The following is a 22,707-nucleotide window of genomic DNA, read 5'->3' as shown; positions in this document are numbered from 1 at the left end:
GGAGACAGACCACGGAAATGAAACAGATTGAGAATTAAAAAATTAAACATTTGATTGTACAAAATAATATTTATTAAAGTGAACTCAAGGAAATGAAAATGAGGTTCTTTTTGTTTTCTTTTTGTCTGTTCATTTGTTTATATATCTTTGGTAGTGTAACAAGAGGAGACCCAAAAATGGATGGACAAAGGGAAAACAAATGTAGCAATGATATCACTGGACACTGTGTTGAAAATGAACTTTACAACTTGTGGATGGGGATGGGAGGGAGAACCAGGAGAGCGAGGAAATGGGTGCAATTGTCCAAAAAGAAATATACTCTATTGTAGCCCCTCTGAACATCATACAGATTAATTATAATAAGAATTAAAAATTAAATATAAAAAATGAAATGTGATAGATGGAAGTGTAAAGGATGTTTTACAAGCAGACCCTTTATACCCAGAATGTTTCCTGGGGAATTATTTAGTTCTTGCTAGTCTCCTGATTAAGAGTGACTTTGGGGCTGGGAATCTAGTGGCAAGAATGCTTGCCTTGTATTCACAAAGCCCTGGGTTCGATTCCCCAGCACCACATATATAGAAAATGGCCTGAAGTGGCACTGTGGCTCAAGTGGCAGAGTGCTAGCTTTGAGCAAAGAGAAGCCAGGGACAGTGCTCAGGCCCTGAGTCCAAGGCCCAGGACTGGAAAAAAAAAGAAAGAGTGACTTTGTTCCCATTTCCCACAGATCTCCAAAAGTGACTCTATACATCATATGAGCCACTCTCAGAAGCGGCCAGAGCTGCCCCCTCTTCCAAAGTCTGCAAGTGAAGAGCCATCTGAACTCTATCAGGTAAGTTCCCCTGGGTATCAGCATCTCTAGTGAGAAACATATCCTGCCTCTCTAGGTACCCAACAGGTGCTGGTAGAGCACAGGTTTGATAGGTAGGATTCATGCCTCTCTGGTCATCCCCCCCCCCCCCCGAGCCCCTACTGGAGAAGGCTGCAGTGTGAGAGAAAGATCTATGTTACCTGTGCAAAGGCGAAATTGAATCTGGCTTCCCATATTACCGGCTGTGTTACTGACACCCTTACTTGTAAAATGAGGGTAATTACATCCCTTAGAGCTATGACCATAAGGAATAAGGGCAGGAGATACAAATTACCTTACTGTTGTTGAATGCCAGATGTTTCTTTTGGCAACAGTAATCTTCTGGCCCCTACGTATCATTCACAGCTGATGTTTTACCACTTGAGCCATGCCTTCACTTTCAGTGCTTCGTTGGTTAATTAGAAATAAGAGTCTCTCAGATTTGTCTTCTCAGGCTGGCTACCAACTACTAATTCTCAGATCAGCCTTGAATGGGTAGGATTATAGGCGTGAGTCACTGGCACTTGGCTGGCATTGGAAATCTTACCACAAGGATAAGAGAAGTATTATTGATATCCATACTGAATGTATTTCCACTGATCATTCAGAAAGTAGAAACACAGCATAAGATGGAGACAACTCCATTGGAGGGGCAGCAGAGCCTTTATTCTGTTCTCACATATATGTATCTCCCCTTATAGACTGTCCTGTCACACAGCTTTTATCCACCTTTGATGCAACGGACATCATGGACATTGGCTGTGCCCTTCAAAGAACAGTACCACCACCGTGGACCCAGCGACTCCATTGCTAACAACTATTCCTTGACAGCTCAAGACCTGAAGCTGAAAGACTTGGTAAAGGTCTACCAGCCGGTCACCATCAGTGTCCCAAGAGACAGATGGCTGGGGCAGCCATCAGGTACTTGTGACTTGGGCAGAATGGAACTTGGGAGTGAAACTTCTATGCCTGGGTGCTAGTCCTGACTCTCTCTCTCTCTTCTGGCAACTAACTTGGATTAGTTACATAGAGACGTTCTCTTCTCATCTGTGAAATGGGAATTGCTGTGTTGACTAAGATTTATGGATCACTTGCAAATACCAAACACTGTTCTGTGTACTTAGGTTATTGATTGCTGCATTACAAATTACTTTAAAATGTTGTGGGTTTAAAAAATTGCATTTATGGGCTGGGGATATGGCCTAGTGGCAAGAGTGCTTGCCTCGTATACATGAGGCCCTGGGTTCAATTCCCCAGCACTACATATACAGAAAATGGCCAGAAGTGGTGCTGTGGCTCAAGTGGCAGAGTGCTAGCCTTGAGCAAAAAGAAGCCAGGGACAGTGCTCAGGCCCTGAGTCCAAGCCCCAGAACTGGCAAAAAAAAAATTGCATTTATCATCTTACATTTTTTGTAAATCAGTAATCTGTGGGTGGAGGTAATGGGATGGTTCTGGCTCAGAGTTTCTCATGAGCATGCAGTCAGATGTCAGCCAGAGAGGGATGTCTGTGGCTTATGCCTGTAATCCTAGCTACTCAAGAAGCTGAGCTCTGAGGATCATGGTTCTAAGCCAGTCTGGGCAGGAAAATCCATGAGACTCTTATTTCAATTAACCACTGAAAAGCCAGAAATGAAGCTGTGGCTCAATTGGTAGAACACCAGCCTGGACTGGAAAAAGTGAAGAAGAGAACACACATATACATGCACATAGACACAGAAACAGGCGCACACACACACACACACACACACACACACACACACACACACAAACACACACATCTATTCAAGAGCAACCCTTAGTAATTTTTTGTTAGTTTTGCTTTGGAGCCAATCTACTCTGAGTCATATTTTCCATTTTCATTCTATACTGAGTGAAATCCTCAATTATTTTTCTTTGTGTGCTGGCTTGGGGGCTAGCACTTTACCCTTGAGCCACAGCTCCACTTCTGGCTTTTGGGGGCAGTTAATTGTAGATGAGTCCCTTGGACTTTCCTGCCTGGGCTGACTTTGAACCAGGATCCTCAGATTTCAGCCTCCTGAGCAGCTAGGAGGATTATGGGTGTAAGCCACCAGTGCTCTGCTTGAGAATTTAATTTTAAACCTATTTGGGTGTTTCCTCCTTTTTGTTTCATGCATCCCTACATTTTTTATTGGGTTGTGATTCACATACAATAAAATGTACAGATCTTAAGTGTTTAGTTCAAGGAGGTTTTATCGTGTGTGTGTGTGTGTGTGTGTGTGTGTGTGTGTGCATGTGCATGCATGCACATGTGTGGACTTGAACTCAGGGCCTCACACTCTTGCTTGATATTTTCTCTCAAGGCTGATGCTCTACCACTTGAGCCACACCTCCACTGGAGATAAAAAAAAAAACAAAAAAACCTCTTGGATTTGTGTGCCTAAGCTTGCTTCAAATCACAATCCTCAGCCTCTAGCCTCAGTGTAAGCCACTGGCACCTGGCTTAGTTCAATGAGTTTTGACAGCTGCTTATAATATATAGTTAAGGAGGGGGGCATGAGGGACAAGGTAACAAACAGTACAAGAAATGTACCCAATGCCCAACGTATGAAACTGTAACCTCTCTGTACATCAGTTTGATAATAAAAATTTGAAAAAAAAATATATAGTTAACACCCAAACAAGACATAAAGCATTTTCCCTGCTGGAGAAAATTATACTGTGCCACTCCCTTTATTAGTTCTCTCCACCTCACAAAATCCTGCTCCAGATTAGCCACCTCCTAATCTCCATCATTATAAATAAGTTTGCTTATTCTTCTACATTGCAATAATTGTGCAGTGTGCCTTTCTTCATCTGGCTGTCTTATCTCTTCTCCTCTGTCTGGTCTCTTGGGAACCTCACATTGTTACTCAGGTATTATACTTGGGACTCCACTCCTATGTTGCTAATTGAGAATCTCATAGATCTGGTCTCTGAAGAAGTATCTAAGTTTGATCCAGCTGTCACCAGCCTTTTTGTGACATCTTTAGCCACATAGGAATGGAGGAGTAATGTGATTTATCTGCATGCCAGTGTTGATGTCTTCTCAGCTTTGCTTTGGTCCTGGGCCCTGGTTCTAGTTCCTCTCACATCCTGGTGTGTCCTGAGATTCTGTTACTCCCCCATGTTTCAAACTTGTATCTCCTTCTGGACTTCAGAAGATGACTTACAACTTTTTCTTCACACTGTTTTTATTTCTGGCTCACATAGAAGTGTGTCTTCATTTTTAGGGGGTGGGTAGGACTTGCAAGGCAGATGCTCTACCACTTGAGCTACACCTCAGTTTCTCTGAATTGGTTATTTTTAAGATAGGGTATGACTTGATGTCCAGGCTAGCTTGATCTGTGATGCTACTTGTGTTTCTCCGTGTCACTAGGCATGATATACTTATACCACTGCTTCCAGCCATTGTGCTTCCCCCATAGTTGGGATAGTAAGTGTACAACTGCACTCAACCATTGGGTGAGATAGGGTCTTACAAGCTTTTTTTGTCTGGGCTTGCCTCAAAACACAATCCAGTAACCTCTGCCTCCCATGGACAGTAATTAGGATTATAGACATAAGCCACCATGCCTGTCTGTGGAAGTATCTCTTCTTGAATAATCCAATATTCAGAGTACATTAAGAATCTCAAAGTAGCTGGGTGCTGGTGGCTCAAGCCTGTAATCCTAGCTATTCAGGAGGCTGAAATCTTAGGATCATGGTTCAAAGCCAGCCTGGGAAGAAAAGTCCATGAAACTATCTCTAATAAAACTATTCAGAAAAAGCTTAACATGGCACTGTGGCTCAAGTGGTAGAATGTTAACTTTGAGCACAAAGAGGCCCAGAGACAGTACCAGGCCCTGAGTTCAAGCCCCAGGATGGAGGAGTAAAAAAAGAAGCTCAAAGTATGAATTCAAAATAAATATTGAGTTTTCAATTATCTTGATCCCACCAAAGTATCAATGCAATATTAATATTTCTTCACATTTCTTTTTTACTTATTTCTTCAGGTTATAGTTTTTAGCAAGTTATGTTATCTAGGTAAGAAGTACTAAAATCAGTTTATATCATAATTTATAGTTATATCTATTGCAAATGATATTAAGTTTTTCCATTTACCATTACTTTTTACAAATGATACTGGATTTTGCATTTGTGACCATCGTAGACAATTTTATTTAAAACTAAACATATGTTTCTGGATGTTGGTGGCTCATGCCTATAATCCTAGCTGCTCCTTGATCTGAGGATCGAGGTGCAAAGCGAGCCTTGGTAGACAAATTCACAAAACTCTTTATCTCCAATTAACCAGCAAAAAACCAGAAGTAGAGGTATAGTTCAAGTGCTAGAACACTAGACTTGAGTGAAGGAGCTAAGGGAAAGCACCCAGGTCTTGAGTTCAAACCACAGCACGCACATACTTATTGCATACACGCACACACACACACACACACACACACACCCTAAATGCACTAAGTTTAAAAGTATTTAAAAGCAAGTGTTAAACCATGACACAACTGAGAGTTAGAATACGCAGTGGGCAGTGTTGACGAGGCCTCTGATAGTCATCGCATATATGGGTGAATGGATGGTACTCGCTTTTCATCATACCTCTGGAGAAGCCAAAGATGGGGAGGCGCATTGTAGTCAATTCAGTGGTGAAGCCACACAGGTAACTAGTGACACAGGGAGACCAGAGCCCACTACTGACACTACTGACCACATCATGTCTACTCCCCTGAATATGTTCCTGAAAGATTCCAAGGGTCAAGACCTTGTGAATAAAGAATGAATTGCCTGCCACTGATTTTTTTTCTTTTCCACTCTTTAAGCACCAAAAAGCTCATTGGAGCCCAGCAAGAAGAAGATGAAGGTCTCTTCCAAAGACAAACAGGATCCCAACTGGTAAGGTATCACTGTGGTTACCAGAAAAGGCAGGGCACACAGCTGCACCAAAGGCAGCTCTGGGGTCATTAGAGCCCCTCCCCCCTTTCCTCTATCTCTACTAACTCCTCCTCCTCCTCTCCTTCCCCCTCTCCCCTCCTTTTCCCTCCCCCTTTCATTTCTTCTTTCTTCTTGCATTTGTGAATACTCAGGGAGTCATGACTCCCCCCTTTTGCTGCCCCCAATTGTCTTATTGGGTTAAATTTAGGCTCTAAAGTAAAATAGATTAACAGAGCAAAACCAGCGTCCTCCCTGAAACTCACATCAATTGCCATTAGAGGAGAGGACCTTCTGTCAAAATCACACTCATCAAATTGAAGAAAGTAGGATACCCCCGGACTCCTGTGGAGGCCCCCAGGGAAGAATCATGTCTACTTTTCAGCACCTACCTGGCCTGCAGCACCTCAGCCACCTCACCCACAAAACCTGACGCAGATGTGTCAACCTTCCCTGGAAGTAGACCGATGAGTCCTGAACAGCAGATGGATGTGATGTTACAGCAGGAGAAGGAAATAGAAGCTATAGAAAAACTTCCATCTGAATTAGACCTAGAGGTACGTTCTTTTTTTAAATAAATTTATTTAGTGTCAAAGTACAGAGGGGTTACAGTTTCATACATTAGGCAGTGCATACATTTCTTATTAAACTTGTTACCTCCTCTCTTATTTTTCCCCTACCCTGTCCCCCTCCCTACTTCCCTCCCCGAATGAGTTGTACAGTTGGTTTACAGCATATAGTTTTGTAAGTATTGCTGTTGCATTGATTTGTCTTTTATCCTTTATCTCTCCATTCTTTTAAAATTTTTAAATTGTTATTATAAAGGTGATGTACAGAGAGGTGACAGTTGCTTAAGTCAGGTAAAGAGGACATTGCTTTTGGACAGTGTCCCCCCTTCCCTCCTCCCAGTAGAAGTACATTCTTGTTGTTCACTTTCTCTCAATTTCTTACTTTTGGCATCTGAGTGATTCAAACTGGAGGACAATAGCAAGAGTTACTTCAGGAAGGTTCTAAGAATACTCATGATAGACCACTGAATGAGGGTGTGAGAAACCAACAGGCAGAAAAGAGATGGTGGGGGGAGGGCAGAGGGAGAGAAAGAGACAAAGACAGAGACACAGATATTAAAATACAGATTGCAAGATGGTGGCCCAAAGCTGGGTGCTGGTGCTTATCCCTGTAATCCTAGCTACTCAGGAGGCTGAGACATGAAGCCAGCTCCTGCTGGAAAGTCCAAGAGGCTCTCATCTCCAATTAACCATCAAGAATCCAGAAGTGGGGGCTGGGGATATAGCCTAGTGGCAAGAGTGCCTGCCTCGGATACACGAGGCCCTAGGTTCGATTCCCCAGCACCACATATACAGAAAAAACGGCCAGAAGCGGCGCTGTGGCTCACGTGGCAGAGTGCTAGCCTTGAGCGGGAAGAAGCCAGGGACAGTGCTCAGGCCCTGAGTCCAAGGCCCAGGACTGGCCAAAAAAAAAAAAAGAATCCAGAAGTGGAGCTATGGTTCAAGTGGTAGAGCACCAACCTTGAATGAAAAATCTAAAGGACAACACCCAGGCCCTGAATTCAAGCCACAGAACTGTCACCCAAAAATAAAGATAAAAATGGTGGCCCATAGACTAAGGTTGCCAGATTGTGTGTGTGTGTGTGTGTGTGTGTGTGTGTGTGTGTGTGTGTGCACGTGCATGCAGGCGTGCTCTGGTACTGGGGCCTGGGACTCTGTCTCTTAGCTTTTATGTTCAAGGTTGGTGCTCTACCACTTGAGCCACACCTTCGCTTCTGGTTTTTGGCTGGTTAATTGAGGATAAGTTTCACAGACTTTTCTGCCTGGTGAGGCTTTAAACTGCAATCTTTAGATCTCAGCCTCCTAAATAGCTATGATTACAGGCATGAGCCGTTCCTCTTCTTAAATGTCACTGGATACATTCCCTCCTACTCTTTCTGTTTTAAAATTACTTGATGAGTCCTTTGTTAATCCCCATTGAACCCTCTGCATTTTGGCCGCATCTTCTGGTGTGATGAGAAAAATTAGCTAGAGATCTTGTTGCAACGTATGTGAACTGACAGGTCCAGAAAGTAATGTAATATTAAGTGGAGGGCATGAACAGTGTCCCTTAGCAGCTGATGGGTGGGACAACTGGGCACAGTTACCCAATCACAATCTTTTCTTTCCCTGCTTGTGATTTGTTTATGAAAGAGATACTATTACTATTTGACCAATGGCATCCGGAAAGACATGATTGCCCCAGTGGAAGATCAAGTAATGGTTCGGATTTCAAAGCTAATTTCTAACACACTGTTGACAACTCCCACCCTGGAGCCCCTGTTGCTGGCACTGGTGGATGAGAAGGAAAATGACTATTACTTCAGCCTCATGAAAAGCATTGGTAAGGCTGGGCTTAAATGGGTGGGGTTTCCATAGTGGGCACTGTCTTTCCTGTTTCATGGTTGTGACAAAATACCCAAGCAAGTCAACTTAAAAGAAGAAATATTAGTTGGATGCCTGTGGCTCACACCTGTAATCCTAGCTACTTAGGAGGCTGAGATCTGAGGATTGCAGTTTAAAACCAGCCCTGGCAAGAAAGTTCATGAGAATATTATTTCCAAGCACTACTGGAAATCCAGTAATTGAGCTGTGGCTCAAGTGGTAGAGTGCTAGCCTTGAGCAAAAGAAGCTCAGGGACAGTGCCTTGGTATTGAGTTCAAGCCCCCCAGGACCAGCACACAGACACAGACACATAGACACACAGACACGAGAGAGAGAGAGAGAGAGAGAGAGAGAGAGAGAGAGAGGGGGGGGGGGGGGGGAGGGAGGGGGAGGGAGGGAGGGAGAGAGAGATTTATTTCAGCTTATGATTTTAATGTTTTAGTCCACCATCTCTTGGCTCCATCACTTTTAGGTGTGGTGAAGCAGAGAATGATGTCATAGAGCATGTGGTAAAGTAAAGCTTCAACCTGGTGGACAGGAAACAGAATGAGAGTAACCTACCTGCATTGATGGGTTCCCTTTTCTCCTGCTTTTGTTCCAAACGGGTCCCCCGCACATTGGATAAGTCTACATTCAGGGCTGGTCTTTCTCCTCTCAGTAGCAGTTCCACATGCCAGTCATTTGTAGAAACACCCAAAACCATGCTTCACTAATCTTTGCATCTTTCAGTCCATTATACTCACATTACCAATTACCACCCTCATTACACTGAATATGCTACAAATATCATTTAACCTTTAGTGCAAATGCCTGCTACCCTCCTCTCACCAATAGTGTGTATACATCAATACTTCCCACACTTTATTGTGGGGGAACCTCACAACCTGGGGATCTGTTAAAAAATAGATTCTGACTTAGCAGATCTAAAACTGGGCTAGAACCTGAGATCCTGCAGTTTTTATTTTATTTTGCTGGCATTCAGGATTGAACTTAGGGCTTTGCTTTTGCTCTGCTCTACCAATTGAACCACACTTTCAGCCTGGCATTTTTGCTTGTTATTTTTTTAAGGTTCTATTTATTATAATTTTTAAAATTATCTTTAAGTAGTTGTTTAAAGGGGTTTCAGTTCAACATTTCATTTACTGGTTATGTGGAGATGGAGTTTCATAGATTTTTTTTCTGTCTGGGCTGACCTTGCACTGTGATCCTTTGTATCTCAGTCTCCTGAGTAGTTAGGATTACAGGTGTGAGCCACCAGCACCTGAGTTGAGATTCTGCATGTATGACAAGCTTGCTGATTGACTCAAATATGACAAAACTCAGTAGTAGCACAGTGGATAGCAAGAACTTATGTAAATTTCAAAGTCTAGCTCAAGACCTAACCAATCTTTGTTCTTTCCTCTTTATCCATCAGGGCTCCTTCAATCTTTCTCACTTATTCCCCCAACTTTTAACTCATCCTGCTTTGCCATATACCTTTAATTCTTTACTCTTACTTACCATTGAGATTGCCATTTCATTTCACACAGGATTGGCTCCTTTGGTAGATCATTAGCTCTTAGATAGTGAGGGATGTATTATTGGTCTTCACTCTACATTCATAGTTCCGAGTCTTGTGTATAATACCAGTCACAGGAAACTATTCAGTGTTAGGTAAGCAATAAAAGAAATGCATCAAAAGGAAGGGTCTGATTGGTTTTCTGCCTTGCTATTCTATCTTTACTAAATTGTCTACTTATTTTCATTTTCCTTAATTTCACAATGACCCCCTTGTCTACTACCACAGAACACAACTGCTAAGAATAAAAATATAGGGCCCTTGGTTCACAGACCATCAGAGTGATGGCACTTCACCTCTTTATATGCTTCTTCCAACTTTCTTGTTAATGAGCTCCTTTTCATTGTGACTCAGCCTTAAGTGTTACCACTACCGTAAAGCCTTTACCCGTCTCTTTCTTTAGCATGTAAAACATTTTTTGTGTCAACTTCCATTCATAATTATAGTTATACTCATTGTATTGATTTTTTCAATAAATTCAGTACATTTTCTTTTTGAAAGGTGTTTCAAGTCAGCATGTCAGTTTATGAATACAATGTATCTTGGTCTATGTCATTCAACCTCACCTATCCCTTCAATTTTCTTAGTTTTATTTTTACATATGTACATTGAATATTATGACTCATTCTTTCACCCTTCTTCTCTTTATTTATCTCCCCTGGACCTCACTCTGCTATACCTCAGGTACCAGTTTTCTGGTATTCATTTTGTTAAACTGTTGTTAAACAACAGTTGTTCAAAGGAGTTACACCATTGGAATTCTTTCCTGCATATAATATAGTACAGTATATTCTAGGGTGTAGCATACTCTGTAGTTAACATGTTTCTGTATATGTGCATATGTGTATGTGTTTACATATGTATGTTTATAAATTAGTTCTAACTTCCACATGTGAGACAAACCGTATGTTCTTTGTCTCTCGGGTCCAACTTCACTTAACATTTTTTTGTGGGGAGGGGCTGGTAGTGGGGCTTGAACTCAGGGCTTGGGTGCTATCTCTGAGATCTTTTCTCAAGGCTAGTGCTCCTCCACACTTCCAATTTTCTGGTGGTTAATTGGAGATAAGAGTCCCTCAGGCTTTCCTGCCTGGCCTGGCTTTGAACCATGATTCTCAGATCTCAGCCTCCTGAGTAGCTAGGATTACAGGCGCGAATCACCAGTGCTCAGCTCCTTTCACGTAATTTTATAACTATCTTGTTGAGAGAAATCAACTGAGGACAGTCAGTTGAGGGGTGTCAGTACATTGTTTTTTTGGTTTTTTTTTGGCCAGTCCTGGGGGCTTGGACTCAGGGTCTGAGCACTGTCCCTGGCTTCTTTTTGCTCAAGGCTAGCACTCTGCCACTTGAGCCACAGCGCCACTTCTGGCCATTTTCTGTATATGTGGTGCTGGGGAATTGAACCCTGGGCTTCATGTATACGAGGCGAGCACTTTTGCCACTAGGCCATATCCCCAGCCCAGTACATTGTTTAAGACCTCTGACTGATCTCAAGGTGTTTTTCCTCTTGGTTCTAGTGGATTATATCCTCATGGACCCAATGGAGAAGAAACGGCTCTTCATTGAGAGCATCCCCCGCGTGTTCCCTCTCAGAGTGATCCGGGCCCCTGTGCCCTGGCACGCTGTCTACCAGAGTGCCAAGAAGTGGAATGAGGAGCATCTGCACACGGTGAACCCCATGATGCTCCAGCTGAAGCAGCTGTGGTTTTCAGAGTAAGAAGGGCCTGCCCCTCTTCCTTTTGTTCCCTTTATTGTTTCTATGCACAAATAAACAAGCCTCTTAGATGGGGCCTGACCATACATCAAAGTGGGAAGAACAAATATCCTAGACCCCAAGTACTTTACCACTAAGTTCACCACTTCGGCCAAGAAGATCTGGAAATGTAGGCTATAAACTTTTGGGGGACAAAGAAATTAAAATTTTTTAAGTATTATAAAAGTGATGTAAAGAGGGGTTACAATTACATAAGTCAGTATATTTCTTTTTGGACAATGTCACTCATTCCGTTGCTCTCTCCTGTTTTTTCCCTCCCCACTCACAAGTTGTGTAATCCATTTTCAACATAGTAGAAATCTAATTTCCAATGAGAATGAGAGGCAAGAACTGGGATAAACTGAGAAATCTGGCATAGATCTAATTTGAAAAATGCTAGACAGGGATGATTTAAATGAGTAACTTATCATTTAGTGGGAGAGATGTTTTAAAAAGAGGATTTGGAGAAATACAGCTGTGGTTCAAGTGGTAGAGCACTGGCCTTGAAAAAAAAGCTAAGGGAAGCAGGGTGCTGGTGGCTAGCTACTCAGAAGACTGAGATCTGAGAATTGTGGTTCAAAGCCATCCTGGGCAGGGAAGTCCATGAGACCCTCATTTTCTGGCCTATGAGACCAGAAAACTGGAAGTGGCACTGTGGCTCAAGTGGTAGAGCACTAGCCTTGAGCAAAAGAACTCAGGGATAGTGTGCTGAAAGAGCCTTGGGAAGTGTGACAGGACATCCACAGGTGTGGGAGAAACAGGTAAAAGTAAGAGTGTCATTGGAAGGCAGAGGAGATTAGCCCATTCATTCGATGAATATCCATGGAATGCCTTTCTGGGAGAGTTCACTACTGCTAGGTGCTGTTGTTCGTGACAGTTCTGCATGGACTTACTACAGAACTTTCAGGGAGCTTCATCAAAGCTACTTTTATGAAGGTTTTGTGTTTTCTTTTTTTTTTTTTTTTTTTTTTTTTTTTGGTACTGGGGATCGAACCCAGGACGTTGCACTTGCTAGGCAAGCACTTTGCCACTGAGCTACATCCCAGCCCTTATGAAGGTTTTGGATGGAACAGGCTCCCTGAGTCCCAGCAAAGAAGCATCAGCATGGGTTAGAGGAGTGATCCACACTGGTCATGGTGGCTCACACTTGCAGTCCTGGCTACTAGGAAGCCTAAGATCTGAGGCTAGAAGCCAGACCAGGGAAGGCAAATCCGACACTTTATTTACCAAAAAGCCAGAAGTGGGCCTGTGGTTCAATTGGTAGAGCTCCTGAGTGAAGAACCAGACAGTGCCTAGGCCCAGAGTTCAAGCCCCAGTGCCTGCACAAAAGCAGGCAAACAATGACAACAGAAAATGACCCATGAACATGAAAGCAGCACTTTCCTCCTTCGGGACCACCATGTTTCCCAACTCCAGGCATACCACTATATAGAATATGGTGTGAATGGTGTCTTTGCAACATTGTTCTATGAAATGACTCATCAGTCACCTTTCTGGTTGACAACATGAGTGGGTTAGAGAAAGGAAGAAGAAGTAGAGGGGCCTTGGTGGTGATAAGAGATCTTTGTTATTTTCTGCTCTTCCCTATCTCCATTTTCCTACTCTCACAATTTGATATTGTCCATTGTCAATAATTTGTGGATCATTTTTCTAATAGGTCCTGAAGCATACATTTTAAAAATACCTTTATTATCTTTTAGCTTTACACAGGACTTGTCATTCAACAAAGCAGTTTATGAATGAATACAGTGAGTCTTACTCAGTGTCAGCCCTTTCAACATCCTCACTTATCCATCCCAACCCATCCCTGTGTGTGTATGTATGTTCATGCACACATGTGTACACGTGTGTGTGTGCATGTGTGTGTGTATGTGTATAGCTCTGGGGCTTGAACTCAGGGCCTGGGTACTGTCCCTGAGCTTATTTGCTCAAGGTTACTGCTCTACCATTTGAGCCACAGCTCCACTTCTGGCTCTTTGGTGATTAATTGGAGATAAGACTCTCACCAACTTTCATGTCTGGGCTAGTGATCCTTCGATCTTAGCCTTCTGAATAGCTAGGATTACAGGTATGTGGCACTAGTGCCCGGCTAGCATAAAATATTTTATAATATAGTTTGACTTTTATATTTATATACTACTCATCTTTGGGTCCAACTTACTGTGGGTCAAAAATGAAACAAAAAACTGTGTCTGGCCATGTTACATGCCTGTAATCACAGAGAGGTGGGGGGATAAAAAAATTTTAAGCCAGGGCTGGGAATATGGCCTAGTGGTCGAGTGTTTGCTTCGCATACATGAAGCCCTGGATTTGATTCCTCAGCACCACATATATAGAAAAAGCCAGAAGTGGTGCTGTGGCTCAAGTGGCAGAGTGCTAGCCTTGAGCAAAAAGAAGCCAGGGACAGTGCTCAGGCCTTGAGTTCAAGCCCTAGGACTGTAAAAAAAAGAAAAACTTTTTTAAGCCATGGGCTGGGAATGTGTGCCTCAAGTGATAGAGTGAGTGCCTGGCAAGCATAAAGTTCTCAGTGGAAACTCATCCTGCTCTCCAAGAAAAAGAGAAAAGGAGTTTGAGTCCAGCCCAGGCCATAGAGTAAGACACACACCCCACCAAGTAAAAATGTATGCAAAAAAAAGTTGTGTCTGTACTGAACTTACATACTTCAGATCTCAACCTCCTTCAATGGCATGAGCCATTGGTGCCTGGCATTATACAGGATTGGTTATTAGTCTTTTACTTTAGGAAACCTCTCCATTTCTTTTGGCAGTTTTAACGACCTCAGATTTGTTCGAACAGCAGAGATACTGGAAGGAAAACTACCCTTGCTGCCTAAAGAATACTGGAATGTGATCCAGAGCCACTGCAAGGATGCGCGGCAGATTCTCCTCAACAGGTCAGTGTCTGGCCACCGAGAAGGAGGCTGTGACAAAGCAGAGCATAGACAGAACTCCCTGAGTTCAATCCCTAGTGCCATTTTTTAAAATGGTATAGAACTCTCTGAAATAAAAACTAGGTGTGCCATCTGGGAATTACACAAAGCTTATTAACTTAAACTCTTCCTGCCTTGTTCACCTCCTCTGGTGGCCTCATAGTCAACTTCTCTGTCCTGTGGTTCCCGGCTCCCTCTGTTATTTGAAACTCTTCCATTGTTGTTCTTTGTGAGGATACCACTTTTTTTCCTCCCTCTGAATACTCTCAGTCACAGTGAGCTACTGGACAATGGATTTTGAATGATTTGTATTTATTTAGAAAGTCCAGAAGAACAGCCTCAAGATTCCAGGTTAGTGCCAGGCCCAAGTGGCTTCTGCCTGTAATTCTAGCTACTCAGAAGGCTGAGATCCTATCGTGGTTGGAAGCCAGCCTGGGCAAGAAAGTCTTATCTCTAATTAACTATGTCCCAAAAAGCTATAAATGGAGGTGTGGCTCAAGTGGTAGAGCATTAGCCTTGAGCAAAGAGCTCAAGCACCCTGGGACAGCACCCAGCAGCACCTAGGCCCTGAGTTCAAGCCCAGGTAAAAGAGGGGGAGAGAGAGAGGGAGGAAGGAAAGGAAGGGGATGGAGGAAAGGAGCGAAGAGAACGAGAATGCTATACTTTCTGTTTTTCTTCTGTTGACTTAACAGAGGCTCTTCTCTGCTTGGCTGATGGATATGCCCCCACAGACCTAACCTGAAGTTAACAAACAAGGCTCACTGTCACAATGATAGCAATAGCTACTGACAGATTTCTATTATCAAAGAAAATGTATATGCAATAGGTGGTGCAGAGAGGCTTCTCATTAAATATCTTCATTATTCCTTTTGCTACGTTGACTACTCATTGTTTCTCTAATTGCCTGGGGTTGGATTTCTCTAGTACAGTATGACAGGATGGAATGATCAGTAGCTCCTGCTGGGAAGTGGATGTGGGAGGAAATGGGAGGATAGGAACAATGGGGCACTCATGCTTCTCCTCGGTTGCCTAGGTTGTACTCACAACTTCCGGGCTGCTGTATACCACACAGGAATTTCTTCTCCTAAGTTGTTTCCTTTTCTCTTTTGTCTTTCCCATCTACAGAAGTGTAAATCAGAGGCCAGGAAACTGCTAGAGAGACAAGTTGGAAAGAACATTCCAGTCCCTTGTGCCTTTCATACCTTAAGCTTCACCCTCAAATTCTGTCCACTTGAAGCCCTCAACTCACCTGTAAATTTCTTGCAGGAAAGGGGTTTGGGCAGGTGAGGTGAGCAGGAACAGGCGATGAGCGTGCGAGGCTGAGAGGCGAGCAGCGAGCCACCGACGTCACCACAGACAACAGAGATGGCAGATGGGCCTAAGAGTGCTGCATGCACGTATGCTCTCCGTTTTATTCATTCATTCATTTGTTTTTACAGTTGGATTCCTACTTGTGCCCAGCTTTTTGCCTCACAGAAAGAACATTGGGTTCACTTTGCTCCTAAGAATGACTATGATTCCTCTCGAAACATTGAGGAATATTTTGCTTCTGTCGGGTCCTTCATGTCACTCCAGCTCAGAGAGTTGGTCATTAAGTCCCTTGAGGACCTTGTTTCCTTCTTCATGATACATAAGGTATGTGGGGGATCTGAACTCAGCACTCTCACAGGAAGACAAACTAATTAGAACTAGGAATCCATCATATATGTCCATAGCTGTGAACCAGGCCAGAAAACAAAATATTAAGAGACTACTGTTCATTCTTTTGGATATAGTCAGTATATTTTTTATTGAGCATCTACTACTATGTGATAAATACTGCTTTCCACTTTGAGTTGGATAGGACTTAGATCCTGCCCTCAAGTTTAGAACAGAGAAGGTAAGATGCACTTATAAATCCTTTTAAAACAGAAAGATGAAAGACTGTAAAGAAAGTAGAAATATGAAAATTCTGTAGTAGAAGAGATTTTATCTAGGTAAGGAACAGAGAGGCTCATCAAAGTAGGATCTTTTGGGCTAAGTTTGAAAGATGGAAAGGAGATATTGTAGGAAGTGGCAAGAAAAATAAGAAAAAACTGAAAAAAGGCCTTGGAAAGGGGAAAAAATAACAACCATGAGCACAAGAAGGGTTTCACTATATCCAGCCTATATTTCAACACGGACAGTAGCATAGTACTATATATTTCCTTTCTTGGTCTCAGAATTATGAATGCATTACAATCACTCCTTTGAATTTGAAAGGCTCAATTTTGTGATGCTTGTCCTACTTTATATCTTTTTAAGGATGGAAATGATTTCAAGGAGCCCTATCAGGAGATGGATTTCTTTATCCCTCAACTAATTACAATCAAACTTGAAGTCCAGGAACCCATTATTGTCTTTAATCCACCTTTTGATGATTGCTGGGAATTAATAAGGAATTCTTTCTTGGAAATTATTAAGAACTCTGATGGGATCCCCAAGGTATGGTATTTCATTCATTTGCATATTTGTTCACTTGTTGAATAAATGTATTTTTAAATGTTAGTTTGTACAGGACACCATCCATATGAGATTCACTTAGGGAATATAATCTGACCATACCTCTGCAACCTGAGAAAGATTATTTGTGTCATAAAGAAATGTCCAGCTGGGTGCTGATGATTCATGGGTGTAATCCTAACTACTCAGGAGGCTGAGATATGAGGATAATAGTTCAGAACCAGCCTGGGCAGGAAAGTCTGTGAGACTCATTTCCAATTTACCATAAAAAAGATGGCAGTGGAGCTGTGGCTCAAGTGATAGAGTGCTAGCCTTGAACAAAGAAGCACAGAGGCAGACCTTGTGTTCAGTCCCATGACTGGCACCAAAAAAAGAAAAGACAAGAAATGTCCATGCTGCTCAGAATGGGACTTCTAATGAAAGAATTAAGACTCGACTTCAGAAGAGCAGAGTGTCCAAACCATATTCAATATGGGTGAGTATTTGTGTGTGTGTGTGTGTGTGTGTGTGTGTGTGTGTGTGTGTGTCTGTGTCTGTGTCTGTGTCTGTCTGTCTTTCTGTCCAGTACTGGAACTTAATTTCAGAGTCTCTCACTCTTGCTGTTCAAGATTGGTGCTCTAACAATTGACCCATAACTCCACTTCTGGCTTTTTTCTGGTTAATTAGAGATAAGAGTCTCATGGACTTTCCTGCCTCAGCTGACTTTAAACCATGATCCTCAGATCTCAGCCTACTGATCAGTTAGGATTAAATGTGTGAGCCACCAATGCCTGTTTCTGGGTTAATTCCCTCTGGATAATTGATAAGGCCAGAGGTTAGTATCCAGTCTCACTTGAGAAGGATCCTTTGATGTCTTGTGGTCTTATTTATTTTCTCTCTCTTTCTCTCCCTTTTTTCCCTCTTCCTTTCTCCTTCCCCCTTCTCCCTCCCTCCCTGCCTCCCTCCCTCTTACCCTGCCTCCCTCTTTTCCTCTCTCTCCCCTGACATCATTATGTATAAGGATGCTCTTAGCTCTCTCCTCTCTATAATCTTATCCTCAGAAAGTTCTAGGAGATCAGAATTATGGGAAAACCCCAACTGAAACCAAATGCTCCAGCTTCCCTAGAGAACTTTGCATTTGGAGGTTTGATCCCAATCAAACTGGGTTAACATAAAAATGGATATGTTAGAAGTGGAGGGAAAAATGGCAGCTCTCTGCCACCCATATCCCTAAGAAGGAAATGAAAGACCGTATAATTTGAAAGGATAAATGCAGGGTTGGGACAGATAATGTACATAGTCTTTGGAGTCCTCTTTCACTGATTGGCAGTGTTTGCAAGAAGCTGTGGGCTGGAGAGCCTGTAAGAAAAGAAAAAGAGCAGAAAGGGCAAAACTCAATAGACCAATAGGCTTTATTTGGTAGGAAAGCCTGAGAAGGGCAACTAAGTCTCTTTTAGCCCAGCTGAAGGGGAAATGGCTTACCACCCTTGCACTAGAGTCTGTTTGAATATTAGTCATGTAGCTTAGCGGTAGAGTGCTTACCTAGCATGCATGAAGCCCTGGGTTTGATTCCTCAGCACCATTTAAAAAAAAAAAAGCCAGAAGCTGGCATTGTGGCTCAAGTGGTAAGTGTTAGCCTTGAGCAAAAAGAAGCCAGGGACAGTGCTCAGGCCCTGAGTTCAAGCTCCAGGACTGGCAAAAAAAGAAGAAGAAAGGCATTAAATGTGAAGTCAGGGGGCTGGGAATGTGGATTAGTGGTAGAGTGCTTGCCTAGCATACATGAAACCCTGGGTTTGAATTCTCAGCACCACATAAACAGAAAAGGCTGGAAGTGGTGCTGTGGCTCAAGAGGTAGAGTGCTAGCCTTGAGCAAAAAGAAGTCAGGGATAGTGCCCAGGCCCTGAGTTCATTTGCATTTTGGTACTGCCTTCCTTCTTGTGTCTTGTGGCTGTCATCCTGCCCCTCCCTGTTCACCCCCACCCCACTTACTGTGTTGTAAGGAAATGATGAGCTTTTATTGAAGCTGGAGGTCTACTGGTAGATTCATGTCTCAAAAACCAGCAGCCCCAAATGCAGCTAACACAAAGCTTCTATAGGCCAAGACCACACAAGGTGTGTGGAATTAAACTGAACAAAAGTGTTATACATAAGCAAAACAAACCAGATGAGGATATTTCAACATAATAGAAAAGCAAACCATCTAGGGAAATCAAGGAGAAATTAAGGGCTAATTGTCAAGGGGAAACATAGAGCCGGTCTCGTTACTTCACTGGGGCTTAAACTCAGCGTCTTGCACTCTTGCTTGGCTTTTTCACACACCACTGGTGCTCTACCACTTGACCCATATCTCCATTTCCAGATTTTTATATGTTAATTGGAGATAAAAATCTCATGAAAATTTCTGCCCAGACTGGCTTCAAACTATGATCCTTATATCTCAGCCTCCTGAGTAACTAGGATTGCAGGTGTGAATCACCAGTGCCTGCTTTAGAAATGTCTTGACATCTACAAGTGATGTGTCTGCTCTTTAGGTGGAATCCATCCTATTTCCAGAGCTGAAAGGGTATAACCTCATCATTGGAACTGTTGACCCCAAAGAAAGTCTTGTTTCTGATCTTGTGGACCAAACTTTTGAAGTATTTAAGAAAAATCAAGTTGGCCCCTACAAGTAAGTTGGTTCAGTTGTAACTTCATTACTTAGTCATTTGGTATTGATCCTTAAATAACATCAAAAAAGTGTTCCATGTTTTTTCCCTCACACTTGAAACATACACATAGTAAGACTCACCATTACGTGCAAGAGTATGACTTTTCTTCATTTTCTGTCATCTTCCTAATGTTACAGCACAGATAAATAGGAGAGCCAGAATTCAAGTTCAGTTACAGATCCATCTCGATTATCCAAAAGCTGTGGGGCCAGCTTTTGGATAATTTTGGCATTTAGACATTTCTAGTTTTTAGAAAAGTCACTTAGTTCATCTGTCCTGTACTAGGCTGCATTCTCTGCCAGGCCTGGGGCAGTATGTTACATTTCTACTGTGAAATCCATGTCTATTCACATCAGTGTGCTATAGTCGTAGAACACAGTCAAGAAACCTTAGAACAGGGCAGCTAGATGGTTTGGTTTTCCCGGACAGCTAGAGTTTGTACCTATTGTCCCATGATAATTTTTATAATAGTTCACTGCTCTGTGTGTGTGTGTGTGTGTGTGTGTGTGTGTGTGTGTGTGTGTGTGTATAGGCACACAGTTACTAGAGCTTGAACTCAGGGCTTGGGTACTGTCCCTTATTGTCACTCAAGGTTGGCTCTCTGCCACTTGAGCCATACTTCTATTTAAGAATCTCATGAGCAAGGAAACCTTGGTTTTCAATTCGAAGTTCCTAAATCTAAATCAAGAGTTTCTGTATTCAAAGCCAGAATTTTCAAAAAAAAAAATAGTGCACTTTTGCCCTGCAAGTGTCTATGGCCATGGAGAGAGACACAATGGGATAGTGTCTACTGGGAAGCAGTGGGTGAGTAGCTGGAGATAGTTTTTTGTTGTTGTTTCTTTGTTTGTGATGGTCCTGGGATTGAGTTTAAGGCCTGAGGATTTTTTTCTTTTTCTTTTTCTTTTTTTGCTCAAGGCTAATGTTCTGCTACTTGAGCCACAGCTCCAATTCCAGCTTACACCTCCCCCCCCATCTGTTTTTGGTGATTAATTAGAAGTGAGTTTCATGAACCTTCCTGCCCTAGATGGCTTCAAACCCTGATCCTCAGATCTCAGCCTCCTGAGTAGTTAGGAGTACAGTTGTGGGCAACTGGCACCTGGCCGGAGATGCTTTTAAATATCCTAACATGCACAGCACAGCATCCACATTCATTGGTAACACATTATAAGTGTGCAGTCACTAGTTTAGGGTGATAGTGGAATATTGCTTTTAAACTGAAACTTCGAGAGTGAACTGTTAACACCTATAGTCCTAGCTGCTCGGGAGGCTGACATCTGAGGATCAAGGTTCAAATCTAGCCTGGGCAGAAGTCTATGAAACTCATTATTCTCAAATAACCAAGAAAGATCTGGGAGTTGGAGGTATGGCTCAAATGGTAGAGCGCCAGCCTTGACTGGAAAAAATCCAAGGGAATGTGTGAAGTTGTGAATCTAAGCTCCAATAACAGCAATAGATAGATAAGCAGATGCTATTATTTGTTTAAAATGCGACTTGGACCTATTTGATTTGTTGACCTGTATTTACATTTGCTTTTCTGTTCTTCAATATGGAAGATACTTAAATGTATACAAAAAGTATGACGATTTACTGGATAACACAGCAGAGCAAAACATCACTTCATTCCTGAAAGCACCTCACGAGATTGAGGATTTTATGACGGTAGGAGATGCCACTTGACATTGCATACCTTGCTGTCATGTGCTCCAGTCCAACCAATGAGTAGTCAGAGGGTTTCATTACTGCTCAGTGCTGGATGGGATTGAGGCTCAAGGGAAAATCAGGCTGCTGACTCTGCTTCTTTCTACAGAATATCAATGGTGTAAAAAAGCGGAGAAATGAGATTGCATCTATGCATATTACTGTGCCTTTGGCTATGTTCTGCCTTGATGCCTTGGCCCTAAATTATGATCTCTGTGAGCGAGCTCAAAATCTTAAAGACCGTCTGATTCAATACCAAGTGGATGTAAACCGAGACACCAATACCAGGTACCATGGTTCTGTACAAATACCAACCATACACCAGCCAGAGAGTGTAAGAGTGACCAGGACCGGTGTCTTCCCACAAAAGCTGAGCTGAGCTTCTAGTTTAAGTTGTTTTTCTGCCCAAAGTGAGAGCAACAGAGACTTCAGACTCAGAGAAAGGGATATCAAGTCAGGAGGAAACTGCATAGGGACTGAAGCAAGAGAACAGAGAGCACCCTGTGGAATTCTTTGCCTCAGATCCTGCCTAGACCATGGTCCACATATATTAGGCTTGCATTTGTAGCTGAGATGACAGGCTCATATTGCGTCCAGTTTTTCTTTACTGTGTTGTACTCTTGCAGATTTTCGCCTAGGCTGGTCTTTCCTTTCTTGTAAGCAATTTTATAGGATTAAAAACTGCTTCTTGGAGGTCTTCTGAGATCACAAGTCCTTCTTATGCACTGGCTCTGAACCACAATTCTCAGATTTCAGCCCCCTGAGTAGCTAAGATTACAGGAGTGAGCCACTGGCACCCAACTGTGCTGTTCAGTTTTAAATTGTAACTATTTTACTGACAATCATGTATTAGTTAGTTTGTTTGGGTTGGAAGCAATAGACTTGCTTTAGTAAATAAAGGAGAACAGGAGGGACTTGGGTCTTACATGTTGAAAATTTTAGGAGTTCTAGCTTCAGGCCATAACACTACAGTTGAGTACCATTTCCTTTTCTCTGCTCAGCGTTCCTCTGAGTTCCTCTGATGGGGTCTCTAAAGTCTATGGTTCCCATCTGTTCCAGGGTTCCATTCTTCCAGATCTTCGGTTCCCATTTAAAAAGAAGAAAATAAAATCTTAAAAAAATTTGAGCAGCCTCACAAAAAGTTGTGACTCATTTGATGCCACTCTAATTTGAGTTATTTGTACAACATGGAAGCAAACACGGGCCAAGGAGAATGGTTTTAGATCTGGCTGGTGATCCCAGACATGGGATAGATGGCATTCCTATCCACACCACAGAGGAGAGGTACCCCAAGAAGAGTTAGGGTGTTATTACTGAAAGAGGAAACAGATGTTGAGAGCTTGAGATAGAAACTCTCTGCTGCTATGTCTGTTTAAACTTTATAACATGGTTATAACGT

General features: G+C 42.5%; 1 protein-coding gene across 1 annotated transcript in view; it reads left to right on the top strand.

Moving 5' to 3' along the window:
• Positions 1-22,707, top strand: part of Dnah3 (dynein axonemal heavy chain 3) — a 192,282-nt gene that overhangs the window by 16,267 nt on the left and 153,308 nt on the right. The window contains exons 3-14 of the mRNA XM_048331892.1: positions 728-832; positions 1,552-1,777; positions 5,665-5,737; positions 6,159-6,330; positions 7,975-8,164; positions 11,278-11,473; positions 14,281-14,406; positions 15,882-16,077; positions 16,726-16,905; positions 19,434-19,570; positions 21,164-21,269; positions 21,418-21,596. Of these exons, the coding sequence (XP_048187849.1) occupies positions 728-832; positions 1,552-1,777; positions 5,665-5,737; positions 6,159-6,330; positions 7,975-8,164; positions 11,278-11,473; positions 14,281-14,406; positions 15,882-16,077; positions 16,726-16,905; positions 19,434-19,570; positions 21,164-21,269; positions 21,418-21,596 (1,886 nt within the window). The remainder of the gene's footprint in view (positions 1-727; positions 833-1,551; positions 1,778-5,664; positions 5,738-6,158; positions 6,331-7,974; positions 8,165-11,277; positions 11,474-14,280; positions 14,407-15,881; positions 16,078-16,725; positions 16,906-19,433; positions 19,571-21,163; positions 21,270-21,417; positions 21,597-22,707) is intronic.

The sequence above is a fragment of the Perognathus longimembris genome, chromosome 23 (assembly GCF_023159225.1).
Source record: "Perognathus longimembris pacificus isolate PPM17 chromosome 23, ASM2315922v1, whole genome shotgun sequence".
NCBI lineage: Eukaryota > Metazoa > Chordata > Mammalia > Rodentia > Heteromyidae > Perognathus > Perognathus longimembris.
The sequence above is the reverse complement of the archived record's forward strand: the minus strand, read 5'-3'. Positions and strand labels throughout refer to the sequence as shown.